The sequence below is a fragment of the Gymnogyps californianus genome, chromosome Z (assembly GCF_018139145.2).
Source record: "Gymnogyps californianus isolate 813 chromosome Z, ASM1813914v2, whole genome shotgun sequence".
NCBI classification, from domain to species: Eukaryota; Metazoa; Chordata; class Aves; order Accipitriformes; family Cathartidae; genus Gymnogyps; species Gymnogyps californianus.
In genome coordinates this window covers 37,837,204-37,860,408 of record NC_059500.1, presented here as the reverse complement: position 1 = coordinate 37,860,408, position 23,205 = coordinate 37,837,204, and the positions used below count along the sequence as shown (strand labels likewise).

Genomic DNA, 23,205 nt, shown 5'->3' with positions numbered 1-23,205 from the left:
ACTTTACCTCAGTAATATGAGTCCAGGTAAATTTACTTTTGTTTACATCAAGATTTTTTAAAAGGAATTAAACAGATTTTTTTGCTCATCATATTTTAATTTAAAATAGCATCTTGCACTTAAAATATTATATATAGCCAACATCACTGAAAGATATCAATGTCCAAATTGAAGACATCAGACAATCAATATGTTGTATACTACACTGGAAGACAGTGAGGGAACAGAGTGTGTACTGACAACTGACAGCATTATCGTTTTCTTTTCTATCCACAGAGGGAGCTTCCAGGACTTCAATTATGGTCTTATCTGAAAAATCAGACAGTGAACAAGAGGACAAAGAAATTCTGTATCATCCACAAAAGTGGAGTCTATCCTCTCCAGTAGCAGTAATGCCTTTTCCTTTCTCTTTTAGTTTTATTTCTTAATTCACCTCCCTCTATCCCAGACATGATCTAGTAAAATATCTTCCTTAAGACAGATTTAAACCTTTCCCCCTTTGATATTATCTGTATTTACATATTCCTTTTTGCAGTGCTGTTCCCATCTCACAGTTGCAAGTAGTTAAAGAACGTATTGCTTAACATTACACATTTGCACAATATTTAATTATACTGGCACCTAGAAAAGAAGTGACGTATTCAACCTTAGCAGATAAACCATGAATAGAAAACAGATGTATCATTGTTACGTACTTCTCACAGTAGAACACAGCTCAACTCACCAAATTTTTCATATTTCAGTTTTCTCTATATCACATAACTATTGTGATTCCTTAGTAAGATGCAGAAAACTGAGGAAAGGGAAGGTAGCAATTAACTTATCAAAATGGGTATTTTTAATGTAATCCATTAGAAATTCCCGACAATAAAACAAGTAGTTCATACAAGATTCATCTGTCACATGAGGCTTAAAGAGATGTGTTTCTAGAAGTGTATCATTCTGTAACAAATGTAAAATAATAGTTCACAAATGTGAAGAAAAATCCCACTCTGACTCCACTTCATATCTATGACTAGACACTAAACCCTAGTTTTTACTATTCCACAAAGAACATACAATCCCTTAACTAAGAACTTAGCACAAAAATCTACAACTACCTGATTCAGATGCAGGATATTATGCAGTTAAGTTACTATCATTTTTCCTAAAATTTTCCTATCAATAACTTTAATAAATAATAATAAATGCTGGGATAGGAGCAAAAATCTGCACAGACAGCTAGTTAAAAAAGATGATTATTGCAAATGCCATGGAATCCCATAAGGTATTCTCTAATGTCTTCCACAGCCTAAGCTGTCAGAAAGGTGAATGCAATAGTAAGACAGACAAATATACAGCAACCATGACCTGTCCACTAAACAAAATAAAACTTTACCTAACAGGTAAAATTAAAACTTAGCTGGTTTTTATGGAAAATTCTGGGAGTTACTGAAGTCTACACAAAAATCTGTATGCTCAATTCCTTTTTTTTTTTCATAGCTGAAATGAGTCAAAGATGTCAAATAGAGTTTCAGTATGTCCATGGGATATAAATAAAATAATTGTGACCTTCACAGAAAGAAATCTGCTGCAAAAGTTACAGGTAAATTAACAGATATAGGAAAGAAATAATTTGAAAAAGGAGTTACATATTGTTAAAATAAGTTAAATGCTATAAGTTAGAATGTTTCACGGAACTCTTCTGATACTTTGACTCAGTTCTGGAGATCAAAAAACCAGCAATTTCAGCTGATTTCCATATAGCTACCTATATAGAGAAATAGGTGAAAGGGCACCTTGAGGCACGTTAAGGAAGTTCTTGTCAGTGATATTTTAATTAGAGCTAGTGACCTTCAAAAAATTAGGCAATTTAAGGAGTGGGAAAGAAAAAGGTGTTCACTGAATTTTCAAAGTATAGAACTGATCTCATAGAAATCTTTACTAGGTATAAGATGAGTAGTGCTGCTATAATTGCGGAATCACTTATTTAAAACACACTGAAATATTCTTTTCACAGTTTAAATCTAGCAACTTTTATACAAGGGATGAAATACGCAATAAAGTTTATTTTAAACCTACTTACCTATGACCTTTAAAACAAGTGGTAGCAAATGTCACTGTCTAGCATTAGAAAATGTAGATTTAAATGGGTTAAACACCAGCCTACCAGAGAAAAACTAATTATTTATTCAGCATGGAAATACATGCTGCTAAGAATTAAATACATGTCCAGTGGAGGAATACCATTCATTTCCATTTACGAAAAGGTCCTAAAATATGGCAACAAGAAACTACACAGTATTGAGATACAGATTATTAATCTTGTTTGTTCTTACATGATTCATTTTGCCAAAAAAGAATCAAAAATATATTAAGCACAAGCTTGTAAAATTTTAGCAAATTCTGTGGCATTACAAAGGCACAATGCCCTCAAACTATGAAGATATGATGATCACATGGAATTTTAGTCAACTAAGAAATATGCACAGTGGAGATTTTATCAAGATACTCGTCAGGTCAATATCAATTGAAGGTGATATTGATAAAATAAGACATTCATACTAAGAGGTATATGATCATTTTACTTCAAAAATCAACAGAAATTTCATACATACTCTCAAAAATGTTCTTCTCCCTGTATAATTAATCATTATAAACTCTGCCTTAGACATAGAGATTCACCCTACATTTAAGCTATATTTGCCAATTAAGAAATATACTTTAGGAACAAATTTTATTTTTTTTCCCCAAAGTCTCCATATTCTAACAGTGTTTAGAAATTAATGCCTAGCCGTTATCTACAACCTTAACTACATAAGCAAATGACAAGGCAGAGGTTATCCAGGTTTCCAGTGAATGCTTCGGCATGGGTTCACAATGCAGTGTGCAGTGTGCTGTTGCAAACTGAACGGCTCATGCAGGATCTTACAGCAGGGTGGTAATTGCCTATTCTATATTAGATCATACAGCACAAGAAATAGCAGGGCCTTCTGCTGTGTTTGTGGAACAGAATGGCTACAGAAGCATAACGGCAGATTTTACTTCTTCAATTGCCTGGTACATGAACTGGGACAAAAAGCAAACACAGAATTACAACAGCAAAGGAAAAAAACAAACAAAAAACAGAATTACAAAATATTAGTGATGCACAGCAATTCCTATTCAAACTGAAAACTGTCACCCAATCACGAAGAGAAGAAGATTATTAATCATGGCATCTGTTTTATTGTGTTGGGTTTGTGTGGCAGGGTTTTGGTAGCAGGGGAGGGGCTACAGGTGTGGCTCCTGTGAGAAGCTGCTAGAAGCTTCCCTGGCTCCAAGTCAGACCCGCCTCTGGCCAAGGCCAAGTCAATCAGCAACAGTGGTAGCGCCTCCGTGATAGCACATTTAGGAAGGGGAAAGTCTGCCAAAAAAGGAAGAAGAGTTGCAGTGGAGGGGAGTGGGATGTGAGAGAAACAGCCATGCAGACACCAAGGTCCGTGAAGGAGGAGAGGGAGGAGGTGCGCCGCAACGGAGATTCCCCTGCAGCCCATGGTGAGATGGCAGGCTGTCCCCCTCCAGCCCATGGAGGTTAATGGTGGAGCAGAGATTCCCCTGCAGCCCATGGAGGACCCCATGCCGGAGGAGGTGGCTGGGCCCTGAGAAGGCTGTCATTCCGCGGGAAAGCCCACGCTGGAGCAGTTTGTGAAGGACTGCAGCCTGTGCAAGGGACTCGTGCTGGAGAAGCTTGTAGAGGGCTGACCCCTGTGGGAGGGACCCTACACTGGAGCAGGGGAAGAGTGTGAGGAGTCCTCCCCCTGAGGAGGAAGGAGCAGCAGAAACAGCATGTGATGAGCTGACCATAACCCCCATTCCCCGTCCCCCTGCACCACTGGGGGGGAGGAGGTAGAGGAATCGGGAGCAAAGCTGAGCCCGGGAAGAAGGGAGGGATAGGGGGAAGGCGTGTTTTTAAAATATAATTCTATTTCTCATTATCCTACTCTGATTTGATTGTTAAGAAAATTAGATTGATTTCTTTTTTTTCCCCAAGTCGAGTCTGTTTTGCCTGTGACCACAGCTGGTGAGCGATCCCTCCCTGTCCTGATCTCAACTCACGAGACTTTTGTTATATTTTCTTCTCCCCATCCCACCAGGGAGGAGTGAGCGAGTGGCTGCATGGTGCTTTGTTGCTGGCTTGGCCTAAACCACGACACACTTAGATCTCCAAATTCCTATTTCTACTTTTAGGAATCTATAATTTCAATGTTGTTGTGGTTTAACCCCAGTCAGCAGTTAAGCATCACGCAGCTGCTCCCTCATGCCCTGCCCTGCTCCCAGTGGGATGGGGAGGAGAATCGGGAAAGAAGGTAAAACTCATAGGTTGAGATAAGAATGGTTTAATAACTAAAGTAAAATATAATACTAACAATAATAATAATGAACTATAATAATAATAATAGTAATGAAAAGGAATATAACAAAAAAAGAAGAGGGGAAAAAAAAAGAAAAAAACTAGTGATGCAGAATGCAATTGCTCACCACCCGCCGACTGATGCCAGAGCCATGATCTGTGCCTCCTGGCCAACTCCCCCCAGTTTATGTACTGGGCGTGACATTCCATGGTATGAAATATCCCTTTGGCTCGTTCGGGTCAGCTGTCCTGTCTATGCTCCCTCCCAGCTTCTCACAAACCTGCTTGCTGGCAGAGCATGAGAAACTGGAAGAATCCTTGACTTAAGATAAGTGTTACTTAGCAACAACTAAAACATCAGAGCGTTATCAACATTATTCTCACCCTAAATCCAAAACACAGCACTGTACCAGCTACTAAGAAGAGAATTAACTCTATCCCAGGCAAAACCGGGACAAATGTTTAAAAAGTTTTCTAAAGGAATTTTAAGTGTCTAAAAGGGAATTGTGAAGATGATACAAATATGACTATGCTGTAAAGATAATATACTATTATAATGGTATGACTATCACAATACCAGGGTGAAGACAATATATACTCAAAATAAACTTGAGATTTTCTCTGAAGTTCAATGACCAAAGTTTTTATAAAAATTCAGGGCTTTGTCTTTGGTTAACTTTAAACCTCAGGGATTATACTAGGCATAAAAGACATCCATGTATAATAGAGAGATGCTTCCAAACGAGGTATGAAGTCCATTTCTGAAAGTATTTTTGCTACATCTGAGAGAGTGTAAATAAGAGAGAAGCTGAATGTGGGGTCTGCTACTACTTACTAGCTCAACAGGCCTTGAGCAAACTAAACACTTCCCATTCTGTTAATGAAGAGGAACGGTTTTCTTGAAAGACAGCTTGATTTCCTCAAGTCATCTGCAATGTTCACACTCTGTCTGTTGCAGAAAATAGGGACAATATTTTCTTATCCATAGCACAATTTTTCTCATCCGTCACAAGCCATTTTCAGACAGTAATATGTGTTCATGCACAAACTTCTCATATTAGTATGAGAATTATACGATCAGTGTCATTTCACTCTAGAACAGCCAACACCTGAGAGGCAAAGAACTAATTTTTTTTTTTTTCTAGTTGTAATACTTGCTACAGTATTTTCAACAAACTGGACATTGTAATGTTACCGACTTTAAGACAACCAATAAGTAGAAACAATGTATAATAACTCAGCATCTGTCGCAGCGAATTCTTTTCATGGAAAAATGGTGTGCCACCATCACCATATTTAGATTAGAGATAATCAAAGGTCTAAAGAAAATAATTACCTTCATGAAAAACTACTGTTGATAGTTATAAAACCAACTCAAGATAATAGCACTGCCTTTTCCAAAATTTGTGCGTATTAGAAGTGCAAAGTTATGCTCAGGCTTTTATAGCACAGACTAACTAAACCTGCAGAGAAAGGCAGAAGCAATGAACCGGCTACTTGCTGTTTCTCTTCTATTACCCAAATACAGCAAGTTGTAGTTGCTTTTCTATCGCTTTCTCTTAAGATGACCATGATGCGACAGTGTCCTGGGTTCGGCTGGGATAGGGTTAATTTTCACAAGAAGCTGGGAGGGGGCACGGCCGGGATGGCTGACCCGAGCTAGCCAAGGGGATATTCGATACCATACTGACGTCATGCTCAGTAGATAACAGAGGGAGCTGGCCAGGGGGAGGGGAAGCGCTGCTCAGGAACGGGCTGAGCTTAGTGTTCCGGGCGGTGAGCAGTTGAATTGTGGAACACTCGCTTTACATATTCTTTTAGTAGTATTATTGTTATTTCTTCTCTCCTTGTGTTGTTCTATTACACTGTTCTTATCTCAAACCACGAGGTTTTACCTTTTTCTTTTGGTCCTCCTCCCCCTCCCACTGGGGTGGGGAGGGGCAGGGGGAGTGAGCAAGCGGCAATGTGGTGCTTTGTTGCCGGCTGGGCTTAAACCATGACAGGCAGGTAACAGTCAGAAAAACAGTTCTGATCAAGACCAGCACTCTAGTGCTAAGTTAATAGTTTACATGGGCAGCAGTCTTTAAAATAACAAAGTACCATCCTAACACATTAAAATTTGGTTCCCAAAGCTCCTGTTCATCTAGGCAATTTAATGACCACAGTCCTAACACATACATCAAAACTAATCTGTGAATGTCTTTCTAGTAGAACATTTACTTCTACATGTCGCTGGACTTGCGTATTTTCAAGGCATCTTGCTGTCCTTAGTTAAATATTGTTTCTTTAACTGTCTGCATGTAATTTTTTTTTTTCCCACGTATGGACTGCCATAATATATGCAGTGACAATATATATTTTACCTGTTAGGGCATTAATAATTTCTTTAATGTATACCCACACAATTTATCTAGATTTTAGTTAGAACACTACATTATTTGCTGATGTTTCAATCTTTTTTTTCTTTCTTTTAGCTTATAGTAAATATTCTGGGACAGGTTAACCTTGACGCATGCATTCGTCTCTTCACCTACTCTAAGTTATTTTATACAGAGCATTAATCATTGTAACTGCTCAATTAGCCTTATTAGATTGCCATTTAAGTGTCTAAAAATAGCAGTGTGGTCAGAATGCATTTTAAACAGAAGTGGATGAGGAAATCTAAAAGCTTAAAAGTTAAGTTCAGAGATTGTAATATTTTAGATAAATATCATAATATCCTCATCATAAATGGAAGCTTATGTATGCACTGGTGAGGCCACACCTCGAATACTGTGTTCAGCTTTGGGCCTCTCACTACAGGAACGACATTGAGGGGCTGGAGCGTGTCCAAAGAAGGGCAGCGAAGCTGGTGAAGGGTCTAGAGAACAAGTCTTCCGAGGAGCAGCTGAGGGAACTGAGGTTGTTTAGCCTGGAGAAAAGGAGGCTCAGAGGAGACCTTACCGCTCTCTACAGCTACCTGAAAGGAGGTTGTAGCGAGGTGGGTGTCAGTCTCTTTTCCCAAGTAACAAGTGATAAGACGAGAGGAAACGGCCTCAAGTTGCTCCAGGGGAGGTTTAGATTGGATATTAGGAAAAATCTCTTCACCGAAAGAGTTGTCAAGCATTGGAACAGGCTGCCCAGGGAAGCGGTTGAGTCACCATTGCTGGAGGTATTTAAAAGATGTGTAGATGTGGCACTTAGGGACATGGTTTAGTGGTGGACTTGGCAGTGCTAGGTTAACAGTTGGACCTGATGATCCTAAAGATCTTTTCCAACCTAAACGTTTCTATGATTCTATGAACTGTTCTTCTTTTTGAGTTCCAACTTCACACTTGTAAGCTTCTTCCCCATGCAAACAGTGGGCAAAACATTGTTTGAGTAATATTACCTGACATCAGTCTATCCATATTTTCCTCAATTATAGAGACTTATAAGGTTTATTTTTATGCAAATTCTCTTGATTAGAATCTGTATCAGTCAGTTTTCTATGGCGGAATATATCTCTGCGTTTGTGTGTGTGGTTGTATGCATGTATGTACACCAAAACATTGTTTCAGTTGCAAGGAAAATGAAGAGGTCAGGTTTTGTGTCATTTTATAACATTTTACCAGGTAACCAAAGAGCTTTGAACATGTTATTCAACGTACTATTTCTGACAATTACAAAAGATAAGCAGCTGCTGTGGAACCAAAGAGGAAGGGCAAGAAATCAGAGGTTACTAGAAATATCCAGAAGATTAACAGTACTGAGATGCTTGGATTTAATTTCCCCTAGAACTGTACAGATGTTAAAACTGATTACTTATAATCTTTTTAAAATTAAATTATTTTAATCATTTTCATATCTCATTTGTTTTCCCTACTCACAATTTTCTAGTTCATGGGGTACTGTAAATATATTCACCACAGTGTCATGAAATTAATACAGGATTCTTCTGGAAAATTAATTTCAAATTCATTATTCTGAACATTTACTCAGGAAGCCCTGATCTTAACACTTATGATGGTTACTTAGTTGGGGAATTTAAACATATCATTGTGATCTGTGTACATATTGAAAACGGCCCAGGATATGTTGCTGAATACTGTAGCAAGCTGAATAAAAATCACAAACTATTTTTAAAAGCACTATTCTACAAATAATTTGAAAATAACAAATTCATTTATGTAAATCATACTCTAACAGACAATTCTCAGGCAGAAAATGCAAACATTCATTGAATAATTTATTATGAATTATTCACCTGTCTGTATTCTCCTCCTCACATCAAGTGAAATAACAGAGTAAGCAAACATTTCACATGTTTGAATTCAATAAATACTTCAGTATCCAACCCTTTTTCACTGAACCTCGTCTTTCTTATCTCAGATGGGATTTTAGATTCTTGTTTGGACCTATGTTGTGTGGGTTCAATGGAAGATAATAATGCCCACTTCCAGTGCTCATCTCTTACTCAGAAACATGCCATCCCCAAAACACACACAACAAAAAAAACCCCTTGTGTTACATTAAGCTGTGAAATAAGCCAATTCTGCTACACAGAATATAAAATAATTTCCTTGGCATAACTATATTCATTGACAGAAAAACATTATTACAGTAGATAGATAGCACCATGTATTGGGTTTGTGTGGCAAGGTTTAAGCAGTGGGGGGGCTGCAGGGGTGCCTTCTGTGAGAAGCTGCTAGAAGCTTCCCCTATGTCCGATAGAGCCAATGCCAGCCGGCTCCAAGACGGACCCACCGCTGGCCAAGGCTGAGCCCATCAGCGACAGTGGTAGCCTCTGTAATAACATATTTAAGATGGGGAAAAAACCCTGCCCAACAGCAATTGCAACTGGAGAGGTGAGTGAGAATACATGAGAGAAACAACTCTGCAGACACCAAGGTCAGTGAAGAAGGAGGGGGAGGAGGTGCCCAAGGCGCCGGAGCAGAGATTCCTCTGCAGCCTGTGGTGAAGACCATGGTAAGGCAGGCTGTCTCCCTGCAGCCTGTGGAGGTTAATGGTGGAGCAGATATCCACCTGCAGCCTGTGGAGGACCCCATGCCGGAGCAGGTGGATGCGCCCAAAGGAGGCTGTGACCCCATGGGAAGCCCGCACTGGAGGAGGCTCCTGGCAGAACCTGTGGACCTGTAGAGAGAGAGGAGGCCACGGTGGAGGAGGTTTGCTGGCAGGACTTGTGACCCCGTGGGGGACCCACGCTGGAGCAGTTTGTGAGGAAGTGTAGCCCATGGGAAGGACTCATGTTGGACAAGTTCATGGAGGACTGTCTCCCGTGGGAGGGACCCCACGCTGGAGCAGGGGAAGAGTGTGAGGAATCCTCCCCCTGAGGAGGAAGGAGCGGCAGAAAGAACGTGTGGTGAACTGACCACAACCCCCATTCCCCATCCCCCTGCACTGCTTGGGGGGAGGAGGTAGAGGAATCGGGAGTAAAGTTGAGCCCGGGAAGGAGGGAGGGGTGGGGGGAAGGTGTTTTTAAGATTTAGGTTTTATTTCTCCTTATCCTACTCTGATTTGATTGGTAATAAATAATTTCCGCAAGTCAAGCCTGTTTTGCTTATGACAGTAATTGCTGAGTGATCTCTCCCTGTCCTTATCTTGACCCACGAGCCTTTTGTTAAATTTTCTCTCCCCTGTCCAGCGGCTTTCGTAGGCACCTGGTATCTAGCCAGGGTCAACCCGCAACACACCGTATGGATATGCACCATTATATATACCATCTAAAGGGCTCTGGAAAAAATTATTTGTATTTCTTTAATATATATATACATATATATGGAACTATTTAGGTCTGTTTCACTGTAATTATGATAATGATGAAATAAGGAAGAAAAAATAAATACAAAAAAATACCATAGCTTATGTAATATCATTCTGCATACTCTATAAAAAGAAGTACATTTGATATTTACCTTAATAACATACAAACTTTTAAAGGTGAAAGTCTTTAAATTATCATCGTAAGCTAGCATAACACAGCTGATATGTTTACGTGCCATTGAACTTTGAAGTACCATCTCTCAGTTTCAGATCCTGAGGATCTTTAATGTAATTCAATATCACCAGAAAATTTACTTCTGGCCTGCATGGATTTTGCTAATCACCATTTTTCACTACTCTGATTCCCATCCTTCTAGTCAATAGCTCTTGGTTTTGTGTATTAGATTTGTGTATCAAATGTTTTGGACAATAGTGGTGCCATGACTGCACCTGTTGTTATTTTAACAAACCTTCCCGAAACAGAACATTTCAAAGAGAAGACATTTTGATGCCAATGACACATTTTACAATTTTTGGATACACATTCAGTTTCTTTTTTTAAAAATTATTTTTTAATTTTATTTTATTTTAAAACACACACTCTGCATAGGATGCAGAGGATTTTTAATCTATATGATAAAGTAAAACACGGTTTGTTTGTCTTTTATGCTATTATCCTTTAGAAGGATGAATTTAAAAAAATTAAAGCTACAAATATTTTTTTTTAACCACTTTAAACATCCTGGTGCACTTTGGAGTTTTTACACATGAATTATGCATTCTGACAAACTCTGTGATGATTTTCTCTTTGAGGATGTTACAGAAAGACGGACGTCAATTGCAGCTAAGTTGTTATATGTCCTTCAGTTACATAGTTGAGTCAAGTAGTTAAAAGTGTTAAAGCTTAACAGTTAAACTGAGTAGTTAAAACTCCCAAACTACTGGGAGTTTTTTGGCTGAAAATGCAAGACAAGTGAGTGATGAACAAGCTATGACAAATATAGGCACATCAGAACCAACTGCTTTGAAGTCATCACCGTCTGCCCTACTTTAATTAATAGATAAAGAGGTTCTTTATTTTCTGTGAGTAGCAACAGAAAAAGTGACATGCCAGTCTGTGTACTGAAGTCATAACATTTGGAATCTGTACCTAAGAAAAATGTAGTGATGGAGTACCCATTTAAATTTATCTATACATTGGGCTGCAGAAGGAATCACTAGAAAATTGTTCTGGTTCAAAGTAGTAATTAACAGAAGTCCAGCAAAGTAACGTATAGGTACAGCATTTTGCTTTTACAGTGAGGCAGATTATGATCAATAGTGACTGTGATTTTTCTCCAAGGAGGAGGATCATAGCTTCTAGCAAACATGTCAATCCCTGAGACTGAGGAAGAGCCAGCAGCTTCAAGAAAACAGTGAAGCAACTCCACACTCTTGAATCATATAATGTGACTATCACAGAATACTTGTGATTTGGTATTCCTTAACCTCAAACTTTCCATAATGGTGAGTCATTTTTCAGCACAGGAAGTTTCCAATAAACTCTAACACTCCAAATCCTTTAAAGAGGAAGTTGGGAATACATGTAGCAATGCATGCGCAACAAATCATTCAACATTCATAAAATGTTATTACATACCATCAGAATAGTAACTATTTTAGTGAAACTACTTCTATGCAAACTCAGAAGATTGAGAAAATTATGATAAAACAAACTTCCAGCTTTAACTTCAGCTGAGGCAAATAAAATGGAAAATAGACCTCAGAACTTAAATATATGTACAAACATACACAGACATAAACATACTTCTACATTGCAAAGATTTGCCTTTTAAAACAGATGTTACAAAAATAGCCAGAATTTCCCAAAATTTTAGCTAACATTGTATAAATACTAGTTTTAATTCCTCTGCTTTGGGTATAAATTTTAGAAGAAAGACTCAAAACAAATAAAACTGAAAATTGGATCATAGCTCTGGAATGGATAAATCATTATTCTCTCAGGAAAAAAAAAACCAACAAAACAACAAAACCAAAGGCTGAATTTCTGTGTATTTCCCTAGCTGTATCAGAGAAGAAATGGTCAATTTTTAATTGAAGAGAAATTATATTTTTTTTCTTGTTCAAAACTCCTGCTAATGAATGGCATTGTGATGCATTTCCCCATGAGGTGTGTCACTCATGCTTTCACTGAAACTATCAGCCATGGGAAACTTGTCATTCAAACTGTAAATTGCTCTCCTTCTTCCCCCTCTTAAATCGTCCTTTTGAAAATGATGGAGAATATAATCTCTGTTACCTTATTACTCTCCTTTTAAAAGAAACAATTAATTAGTAATGTTAAGGAGAGAGTACACAGCATGAAAACATTTGTGATACAAATCTATGAAATTAGTTAAAACTAGAAACTACACTAGTTAAAAGGATTAATATACATAGCACCAAATAGATAAAATAAACTATCGATTACAATGTGAGATTCTTCATAGATAAAATACAGGTGATGATATCTAGAATACAAAGTGCTTGGAAGAAGTAATAGCAGTACCACTATTAAAGGTAATATTTAAAGACATAAAAATATTCTTAGCGCTTCTTGAACCAAAGCTTAAGTATACTTTACATTTTTTATTATATTTTACCATATACCTCCTGAAGTTTGAAAGAAAACAGGTGAAAAGAATTGTCCTTTCCAGAGGAAAAATCTAATAGCTTAATACACCAACAGATTTGCAACGCTGCTCATTTTACACGTAAAAAAAAAGAACTATGCAAAAGGTTGGACTTGGGAGGTTGGGCTTTACTACATCTGGAATTGTACCCTAAGGAATGAAAAAAATAGAAATATATTGAAGAACATACACATAAAGACACACAACATTCCTTGTTCAAACACATTTACATTTATGGTAACATTAAAGAAAATCTGAAATTGATTTGAATTAATCTCTCTCCAAGATTAAACTAATCCTTCTCAAAGGGAAAGATTTCTGTCAAAAATATGTATTTTACCATTAATAACAACTATTTCACTTGAGAATTATACCTTGACCAGAACTGTGCCAACTTTTAAAAAGATGTTAATACTCATCCTAGGAATTGCTGCCTGAAAAATCTTAACATAAGTATCAAGAACAGTGCAGAAAATACGTAGAGACAACTTCAAAAAAGACGGTGATAGTCATGTCAGTGAGGAAAGAAACCAAAATGAGTGTGCAAATAGATTTTTTTGTTGAACTAAGAAAAAAACTACTAAAAAACCTATACCTAACTATACTTAACAGTACTTAATCTACAATGAGAGCAGTCCAAGTAACTGTACTGGAGTTAGTCTTTCAAAAGTATCTTTAGTAATGTCCTGGTTTTGACTGGGACAGAGTTAACTCTCTTCTTAGTACTTAGCTGGTACAGTGCTGTGTTTTGGATTTAATGTGAGAACACACTGATGTTTTAGTTCTTGCTAAGTAGTGCTTATCCTAAGTTAAGGATTTTTCAGTTTCCCATCCTCTGCCAGCAAGCAGGTGTACAAGAAGCTGGGAGGGAGCATAGCCAGGACAGCTCACCCGAACTAGCCAAAGGGATATTTCGTAGCATAGAACATCATGCCCAGTATATAAACAGGGGGGGAGTTGGCCAGGAGGGGCGGATTGTGGCTCTGACATCTGTCAGCGGGTGATGAGCAATTGCATTGTGCATCACTGGGTTTTTTTTGGTTTTTTTCCCCTCTTCTTTTTTTGTTATATTCCTTTTCATTACTATTATTATTATTATTACAGTTGTTTATTATTATTGTTAGTATTATATTTTACTTTAGTTATTAAACCATTCTTATCGCAGCCCACCTTTTCCCGATTCTCCTCCCCATCCCACAGGGAGCGGGGCAAGGTGTGAGGGAGAGGCTGCGTGGTGCTTAGCTGCTGACTGGGGTTAAACCATAACAAGTAATTAAAGGGTTTTGAACAATAAATAAAATCTACATGAAAGATAAACTCCTTACAGGTATAAGATAGCAAGTAAGGCCTACATTTAGGTCATCACTAAACTGTTAATGAGAAGACTGAGATCAAGGTATATTGCATGGGTAAAGACTATGGTCACCATGATTCCTTCTAAACCAATTCCTGATATGCAGAGAAGTGAAAACAAATCATATTTAGCAGCCACAAGAGGGAAGAGAGGTTCATCTCACCTAATTTTAGAATACCTACATCCAAATTCAGCACCAATAGGCAATGAAGCATTTTATAGACAGAGGAGGGGTAAGATAGTTGTACATGATTCATTTCAACCTAACAAAGACATCTAAGGTCAGAGGAACCAGCCTTTGAAAAGACTACCCTTTCCACAGACTATAAAGAGAGTTTTTATAACTAGATCATTTGCAGATGCCTAGATAGTCCTCTTTGCATCTCAGTTGTTATAAAAATTTTACAGTGAGTAAAAAAACTATGATCAGCTCCACTGATGACAGGAGCTTCAGGACCTTAAGTTAAGATAAGCCATAAGGTGACAAAGACAATTCATAACTAACTTCTGAAAAGGAAAATAAAGAGTAGGGAGCTGTGAAATTGTACAGAAGATAAGTATCTTTTCTACTTAAGTTTAGAAAGAGTGGTTACAAAGTACAAATCCTTACATACAGTAAAGAATTCTGAATTACTTATAGCAACACAGGGCCCTCAAAACTGGTCATCTTCCGTCATTCTAATGCACAGTAGTAGTGAAAAAAATAAAGGAAAAAAGTTACCTCTGGTAAGTGTCATGGTTTTGGCTGGGAAAGAGTTAATTTTCTTCCTAGTAGCCAGTATAGTGCTATGGTTTGGATTTAGGATAATAATAATGTTGATAACACACTGATGTTTCAGTTGTTGCTAAGCAGTGTTTACACTAAGTCAAGGACTTTTCAGCTTCTCACACCACCCCACCAATGAGTAGGCTGAGGGGCACAAGAAGCTGGGAGGAGACGCAGCTGGGACAGCGGACCCAAACTGGCCAGAGGGGTATTCCATACTATATGACATCAGGCTCAGTATATAAACTAGGGGGAAAGCTGGCCAGGGGGTTGCTGGGGAACTGGCTGGGCATTGGTCAGCAGGTGCTGAGCAATTGCATTGTGCATCACTTGTTTTGTATATTCTAATTCTATTATTATTTTCCCTTCCTTTTCTGTCCTATTAAACTGTCTTTATCTCAACCCACGGATTTTGCTTTTTTTTTTCCGTATCTCTCCCCCATCCCACTGTGGGGGGGGAGTAAGCAAGCGGCTGTGTGGTGTTTAGCTACCTGCCAGGTTAAACCACAACAGTAAGCAGTCTTGTAATAGGGCAATGACTCAGTTAAAAAGAGGATAGAAATAACAGTAGGTACCATAAAATGTGCGATGTTCTTGCCTGAAATGAACTTGGGCACTTCATTTAAGAAGACTTAACATAAACAGATAACAGTCAGAGAAAATCTATAAAATAAATAGAGATTTAAAAGTTTCATTCCAAGACTTCGTCTATGCATTAGTTTAGAAAAGAGAAAATATATTCCCCTAGAAGCAGAACTCCTAAATAAAGATACATAAAAAAGATCAATAGACTATCTCTGAATTTGATGGTTTACATCCTTGAATTATGCATCACTGCCTACAAGCCATACCTCCAATCTACATCGCAATCATTAAAATAATCATTTTTTTATTAAGTTTGAGATAATGGAATTGAAGCCGTACTTTTCCCCTCCTATAGATCTAACAGCCTCCTTACCCCAATGTCTGCATCATCATTTAACAATTTTTTGGAACTTTCATTTGATGTTTTAGTGGTGGCAATATTCAAGAAAAAACTGTCTACATCACTGTTTGCAATACCAATATGGGATTTCAAAAGAGCCTTCATTGAAGAGATCAAGCAGCTCTACCTCTCAGATTTGTTTTATCAGTGTGTCTGAAGATGGGCAAAGACAATATTGTAGCAGCTTATGCTCATTTAACATTTGGAAGATTGTTTTTCTTTTCTCACTCCCCACAGCCATATGGATTAGAAACTCATTTATTTCTCTTTGTTATGAAAACACAATCTGAAGTTGAAGTATGTGGTAAACTCAAAAAGAAGGATAATTATGCAACAAGTAAGCCACTACATAATCTCATTATACCGTAGATGGGGTTTGACAATAAGAGTGACAAGAACATTTTGAATTAAAAGTCAACAAAATTAAAATGCATAAAATGAAATACATTTTAACATAATGTTTAACTGCAGCAAGAAACAACTGAAGCCTACAGCTTAGTAAAATTTAAAAATGAATCAGATCTTTATATGGACAGAAGGATAGAAATAACTTGACAGGATAAAATCGTAGACCACAAGTACCAATATTCTTCCTTTAGTCCAAGCTGCTAATCATTGGGGATCAAGGAAAGATGCAATACTGGTCTAGTCCTGTATCATTCAATTTTCGGTGTGTATTTCGGACATTGTCTGTCTGGTATTGCATATCCCTCGCTCTTAATAAAATTCATGTGAATAAAAGGTGATGAGCATAGCAAGGCTTTTTAATTACTGTTATTAGCTACAAAGCTAATAGGAGATAAATGGGTTGCAGCATCAGAAACTAGACTCTGAATTAGATGACCAAAAATTAAATATTGGTTGGTTTTTTTTTTTCAAATAAACTGGGATTTATTTAGTTATGATTTTGATTTCTTTGTTTTGCTTCATTTTATTTTTACAATCAGATTAAATGTTCCAGAAAAAATAAAACAAGCTTTTGTTTTTGTTTTGGGTTTTTTTCCTTATTAAAAAGCCAAGTTTAACACACTAGGATCAATACTTTGGGAAAACAACTTTACCATACATAGCAAAACAAAAGAGATTTTGCAGTACATTTTTAGTCCTCAGAATACCTCCTTGAGACTTAATGGAGTAATGCTAAGACTAGGTTATTGATGTTTGTTTGCTTTTTACAGCCTTTTATCTTGTTAAAAGCTAAATTAGTTTGTATATTTAATTATCTAAACACTTTCAGTGTAGTTCTTTGTATTCCACTGCTTTGCTTATATTTACAACAATGTATAGCACAAGTATTTTAATTCTTCTGCAGAAACTTAATTCTCATTATTGAAAGAACATACCCAAATGCTTTCTTCTTGACGATACTGCTTCCAGTTTCGTCCACTATCACTAAACATCAGAAGGTAGCTTGTTACCCAGTCGGAGCTCCCATAACCACCTTGAGTAGCAACAGCAGTAATCTCAGTTCTTTCACCAAGATCAATCTGAAGCCATTGATATTTATTGGACACAAGTGGAGACCAGCCACCAGCACCTTAAAAAGAATGAAAAAGATTGAAATGTATTCCTAAAAGAAGCAAGTTAACACAAAACTTGTATATGCAAAAATGAATTAATTCATTTGAGCAACCTGATCTAGTGAAAGATGTCCTTGTCCAAGGCAGGGGTTTGAAAGTAGATAATCTTTAAAGGTCCTTTCGAACCCAAACCATTCTATGATTCTATGATTCTAATTCAAGATGTAGTTGCGCCAAGACTTTCTTCATCTTATTTAGCAACTATTATAAAAAGAGATACAGATTACTTGATATACGGAACCAATTATAACTATTAAAAGTCGTTGTGAATTTATTCACTCCCTTTTTTCTCTCTCTAATTTTTGTAATGAATTTGACAGAGTAATTCTTATCCAATTAAACTCTTGAAGTCAAAAACTCAGAATCTTGTTTATTTGTTTTATACATCTCAATTTAATTTTATATGGACTAAAAGATCTCCTGAGGTCCTGTCTAGCCTGAATGATTCTGTGTGATTCTGTTCTGTGAGGCCTGGATATACAGATTTGTATACGAAGCAATAAAGGACACTTAGATGATAAATTTACACGTCTCTTAAAGAGACCAACCGATTTGTAGGCAAAACAGTAGGAGAGTATGAGGTATACAAATGCAGTTTGAATCAGGAGACAGACCAGTTCGCAAAGATAAAGTTTAACCCAAAACACATAGCTATATATAAAATTTCTACAGTTTTTTAACTAATCAGAAAGAGATGTTGAAATGAAGAAAGACATCACATCAATTCAGTTCTCCCTTGTCTTTCTTAGTTTGCCTTTACTCAGATCAGGCTACTATCTTGTCTGTAAAGCTGGATGAAAAAGCCCAGGGGTAGGTTGCAAACAATCTCATAAGAAAAAATGTGGGTTTATGAAAATATTTTGCAAAATTTGCAAGTATTCAGAGGCTGTTAACATCTGGTGGGTTTTCTTAGAGAATGGAGTACAGCAAATGATAAAAGATCCATTTTGTAAGCGCAGATTTGGATCTAATTCAGACAAACTCACACAACATGAGGCACCTTGAAAAGTTCTTAAAGCATACAGACACAGAACAAGAACAGATATCTCTAGTTCCCACAACAATCAATAAACACTGTATTATGTGGAAATAGACAACTGCAATCCAATCTTATGCTTGTATAGGCTTCAAGATACGTAACATTTCATGAATAAAACATCACATATGGTTTAATTCTGTTCAGGGTCATGAGTCAAATTCTTAACATTACCTCCTTTAGAAAAAAAGAAAAGAAAAAAGAATTGTTACTTAGGCATTTAAAACTGTCATTTAAAAATAAAATAGTGGGAAATCATACAGATGTTCATAAGCCACAAAAAGTGAGGTTCATTCTACAGAGCAAGGTAAGTGGAAAGAGCTGAGAGAAATACATAAAGCTCCATGTATGTGACAATTTCTTTGTCCACACATGTATGAACTACTTAAAATGTAACGGATTTAAATCTATGGGTGGAGTTAAAGACTGTGTAGATTTTTTTTATTATTTTTTAGCTCTTTATCTATTATCAGGATTTATAACTTCTTGTAAATACATTGAGATATTTTGCTTTAACTGCCACTGAGTTTCTCCTTTTATTCATTTCTTCATAAGAGGAGACATCAGATCCAGGATATATCTATAGCATTTTCTACACATGAATTTTCTGTGGTTTCTTTGTGTACCTGTTTGTCATGGAAACTGTAGCTGAGTGGGGATTTGAATTTTCACTTAATCATAATTAGTGATATTTAGCAAACTAATTTAAAACCAGCTACAGTTAGTCTCCGCAGTGACTTAAAGGCAACCATTGTCTCCCACTCATGCCCTTTCCCAATAAATTTAGAATATTTTTTCAAAAAAGATGATAAAACAATTCTGAAGAAATATTCACATCGTATAACTCAAAAAACCCCAATGTTTGCACATGCAAGTTGACGAAATGGGCAAGAATTAGCAGTTTCTGAAAACAGATGCCTTCAAAATTTGAACAGTCTCTAATAAATGTGAATTCTCACACAGAATACATTCTTCCTTAAGTGAACAATTAACTGAAGAAACACAGCCACGTCTCTGAAAATGAAGATGGAGAACAAGAAGCAAAGAAAAGAGCATTTGCCTAAGATAGGTATTCAGTGAAAATAAATGTAATGAAAAAATGGCATTCTGCACTTAAAGGAGGCAAAGGTAATTACACAGACTTTGTCACATCAGTCTGTTTTCATTGAGAATATATGTGGGGGGGTTAGTAATTTAAATTGAATTTCCTACTTGGTATATTTTACTTCCCAAATCCACAGGTTAATTTAAATGATATAAAAACAGATTTAGAAAAGCCTGTTGCTAACTATTATTGCCTGAATTTACTAAGTGATTATTTATTACATTAAGAACAGAAAATAACTCAGCATACCAGTGAAAACACACCCACTTGCTAATAAAGCAGGGGCAAGTTCATTCATATTCACATGTGTTTTCTTAATGAAAAGGATATCACTAGGTGAAAAAGTGTCTGTTTCTTTAAAATAAACGGTTTGACTTTTGTTCCATGTTTATTTTCAATTTCCTGTGCTGTAATAGTCTATTATTCTTTAAGAAGAATCTATTCTACCAGTACTTCAAGGTGCTGGCTAGAAATTCTTCATACTCAGCAACAACGTAAACCCATAAAGACATTTAAAGATAGTTATAAAACAATTTGCTTATTTCACTTGAAAAAAAAAAAAAGAAAAAAACTCAAGATTTCAGATGTACTTCATCTTGCACTGAGGGCAAATGAATTTTTTTTTCTGTTCTGCCCCCCCCCGCAAATATATAATCAACCATAACAAACAGCTCTGGATAAAATACTAAAAATATTTCTGTAGTCCTCAGTGAGACTATGTGAGTCTCCTTTCCAGACTGGCCATTGGTATCCCACTCAGCAGCTCTTGGTTTCTCTATGTCTTTTCCATGATCTTGTTTTCACTGATCTTTCTAAAACGGTATCAGTGCCCTGAGGACGCTAAAGGAATTTAATAGCCCTGCCCAGTCTCCCATGGGGCCTCCTCCTATGCCCTGCCCATGAGCTCAGGACCCCATTTGAGCTCAGCCAGCCCGTTCTGCTCCCTGTCATACACCTTCAATGTTTTCACTTAGTTTCTGAAGTGAAAGAGCCTCATTACACAACTCCTCACCAAAGGCTTTATATGTTACACCTTACGTCACTAACATATTTCTAATAATGTATTTGTTTCTGCAAAACCTCAACTGCTCTGTTGCACCCTCCACAGCATTATCTTTATGTCCATACTGTTTCATCTTTTAGTGGCTGTGCAGAGCAGTGTAGTAGCATCAGGCAAGTAAGAAAACTTTGTGAACACCCAGCCCAGGAGGTTAAACAAGGGACATCACACCCACAAGCTGGGCAGTCCACATCCATACCATATACTGTATCTGGCACACACCACAGAAGACCAGACAACTTAACTTTCACTACCAAATCCTCAATTCATGCACTAACACCTCCAGGCACAGCATCATCCTGCAGTGCCGTGGTATCCAAAGCCTTCTCAGAATACAGTGTCACTGTGGTAAGTATGGTGACAATTTTGAACTTTTCAATTGAAAGGGAGGGTTGTATTGTAGTCAACAGGAGTAGTCAGGCACACTGTGCTGAGAACATGATTTTTAAAGCCCATCTGCAAAAAACATTTTTGCTTGGTGACTGCAGAGCTTTGTTCAGAATGAAGTGATAGAGCAAGTTAGAAAGATATAAACAAAAAATGCCTGAAAAGGCAAGTCTCTGTTACAGCAGCACTACCTGCTGTCAGCTAAGGGAGGTACTTCTGCCGTTAGTACCACATTTTCCAGAAGTTTTTGCAAGACAAGCCACCAGGTAGCCTATTCCCCTTCATCATACTGCACTACATCCTGTGGAAAGAAGAGAAAGAGGTACAGATACACAGGCTTCTAATGCCAAGGATCGTTGATTTGGGAGATTACAATAAAGATGCAGTCCCAGAAGCCCTCTGTCAGCTGTCTACTGACCAATGCCACATATAGAATAGCCACGGAGCAGAAGCAGCAAGATCTCTCCAACAGCCTGTGTGAAGCCACAGCCTGGCCTGGATCACCATTCAGCAGCTGCAACATGTTTCCTGCAGCTGACTCACATGATGCTTTCATCTGTCAAAGGCTCTTCAGGAGCTCTCCTGTCTGACTGTCCAGCAGCCAGCTGTTCTCCCAGCATCTGGCTGCTACTTGCGGCACCATGGAGACAAAACATTTGCCCAGTCCTGCAGGAAACACTATTAGAGCAAGTTAGCTCCTCACCCAGCACTTTATAGTCTTTTTTACAGTGTGTTCTATCCTTGCAGCAAGATTGATGTGCATACCAAACTGTAGTGGTTGGCAGAATCTTTTTTGTTGTAGCATACATCTGGGCACGGTGATACATAGAAGTTGGGGGCAGAACGGATGTCAAAAGGATCTTGTTGAAAACCAGAAAGGCTTGTCAGATGTTCATGCTGTGTGATGTGGAAGTTTCTGGGGAGATCTGGAGAGGTCCTCAAGAGTCTCTATGGGGATGCAGATACTGTGTACGTTAATCAAGACTGTGCCAAAATGTATGAACACGCAGGGCTAAACTAAGATTTACAGAAAGAACATAACTTTGTCATCCCTAAACTTTCTGAATGATTGACTTTGCAGTTTTCATCTTAATTTTCTAATTTTTCTTTTTGCCAGTATCTTTTATGTAAAGCATACATTTTCTTCAATTACCTTTCACTGTATTTTCTAACAGCCACTGATGAAACATCTTTCCTTGTGAACTAACAGCAAATCAGAAAAATCATTTTCACAAGGGAGACAACCTATATCTAGAGATACTTTGTTTTTGAACTTTGTCTCAGGAGGTGTTTGACTCTCTTTATTTTCCACTGTCTCTTGCCAATATTGAGATTAGTTTCACGCACTATATCAAAATCTACATTCAGGCTGCAAAAGCATGCAAGTTTCATGCTTGATTTCTGTTAAAAAACCCAGGCATTACACAGTTCCTTTTTATGAAGAACATGCTGACTTGAAGTTGCACACATAGAAAATAAATAAAATCTTTTGATTCTATTTAATGTTAGTTCTTCCTATTTTAATTGTTTTTTAATAGAAATGATTGAAAAAATGTTCGTAAACATACGGTGTAATTCTCTTTAAAGTACATTAATTTACTGAACACAACCACATACTTTGCGCCAAGTACTAACTCTTTTTCTTAACTCATGTATCTCTCTTTTTCAACTCCATTTTAGTAGCAACTTGCCAGCTTGCCTTGGTGGCTGACAAGTTAATGGAGTATCTATGGTTACTGGGAGGCAGGTTTCATCCAGCCTAGCAGCGATTAAATCAAAGTTTAAAGTTTCCATCAGTCACTTGTACATACTAATTGATAAATAGACTCCTTCATTTTATGTAATATTCCTAAATAAACTGAGTGTTAAATGATGGGAAAATTTCCTAATCTTTTGATATTTTTAACGCATTAAAATTGAACTATTTGTGCTAGATTTAAAATCTAAGCAATCATGCATCTTTCATATATTATTGAACCAAATTTTGCCTTGTGAACATTCATTATTCTCGATTTTTGTTTCTACAATGTTATAACTTTCTTTTTCAAGTCAGTTCAGCAACAATATATGGGGATTTCTTCACACCCTCCCCCCAAGTAATGCACAATGCTTTTCCACAGAAGTTATACAAGGAGGTGTTATTCAT

The 23,205-nt window shown here is 37.3% G+C and overlaps 1 protein-coding gene across 1 annotated transcript in view; it reads right to left on the bottom strand.

Annotated features, from left to right (window-relative positions):
- CNTNAP4 (contactin associated protein family member 4) overlaps positions 1 to 23,205 on the bottom strand; it is a 244,003-nt gene that overhangs the window by 150,978 nt on the left and 69,820 nt on the right. Inside the window, exon 3 of the mRNA XM_050912810.1 lies at positions 17,235 to 17,428. Within this exon, the coding sequence (XP_050768767.1) occupies positions 17,235 to 17,428 (194 nt within the window). The remainder of the gene's footprint in view (positions 1 to 17,234; positions 17,429 to 23,205) is intronic.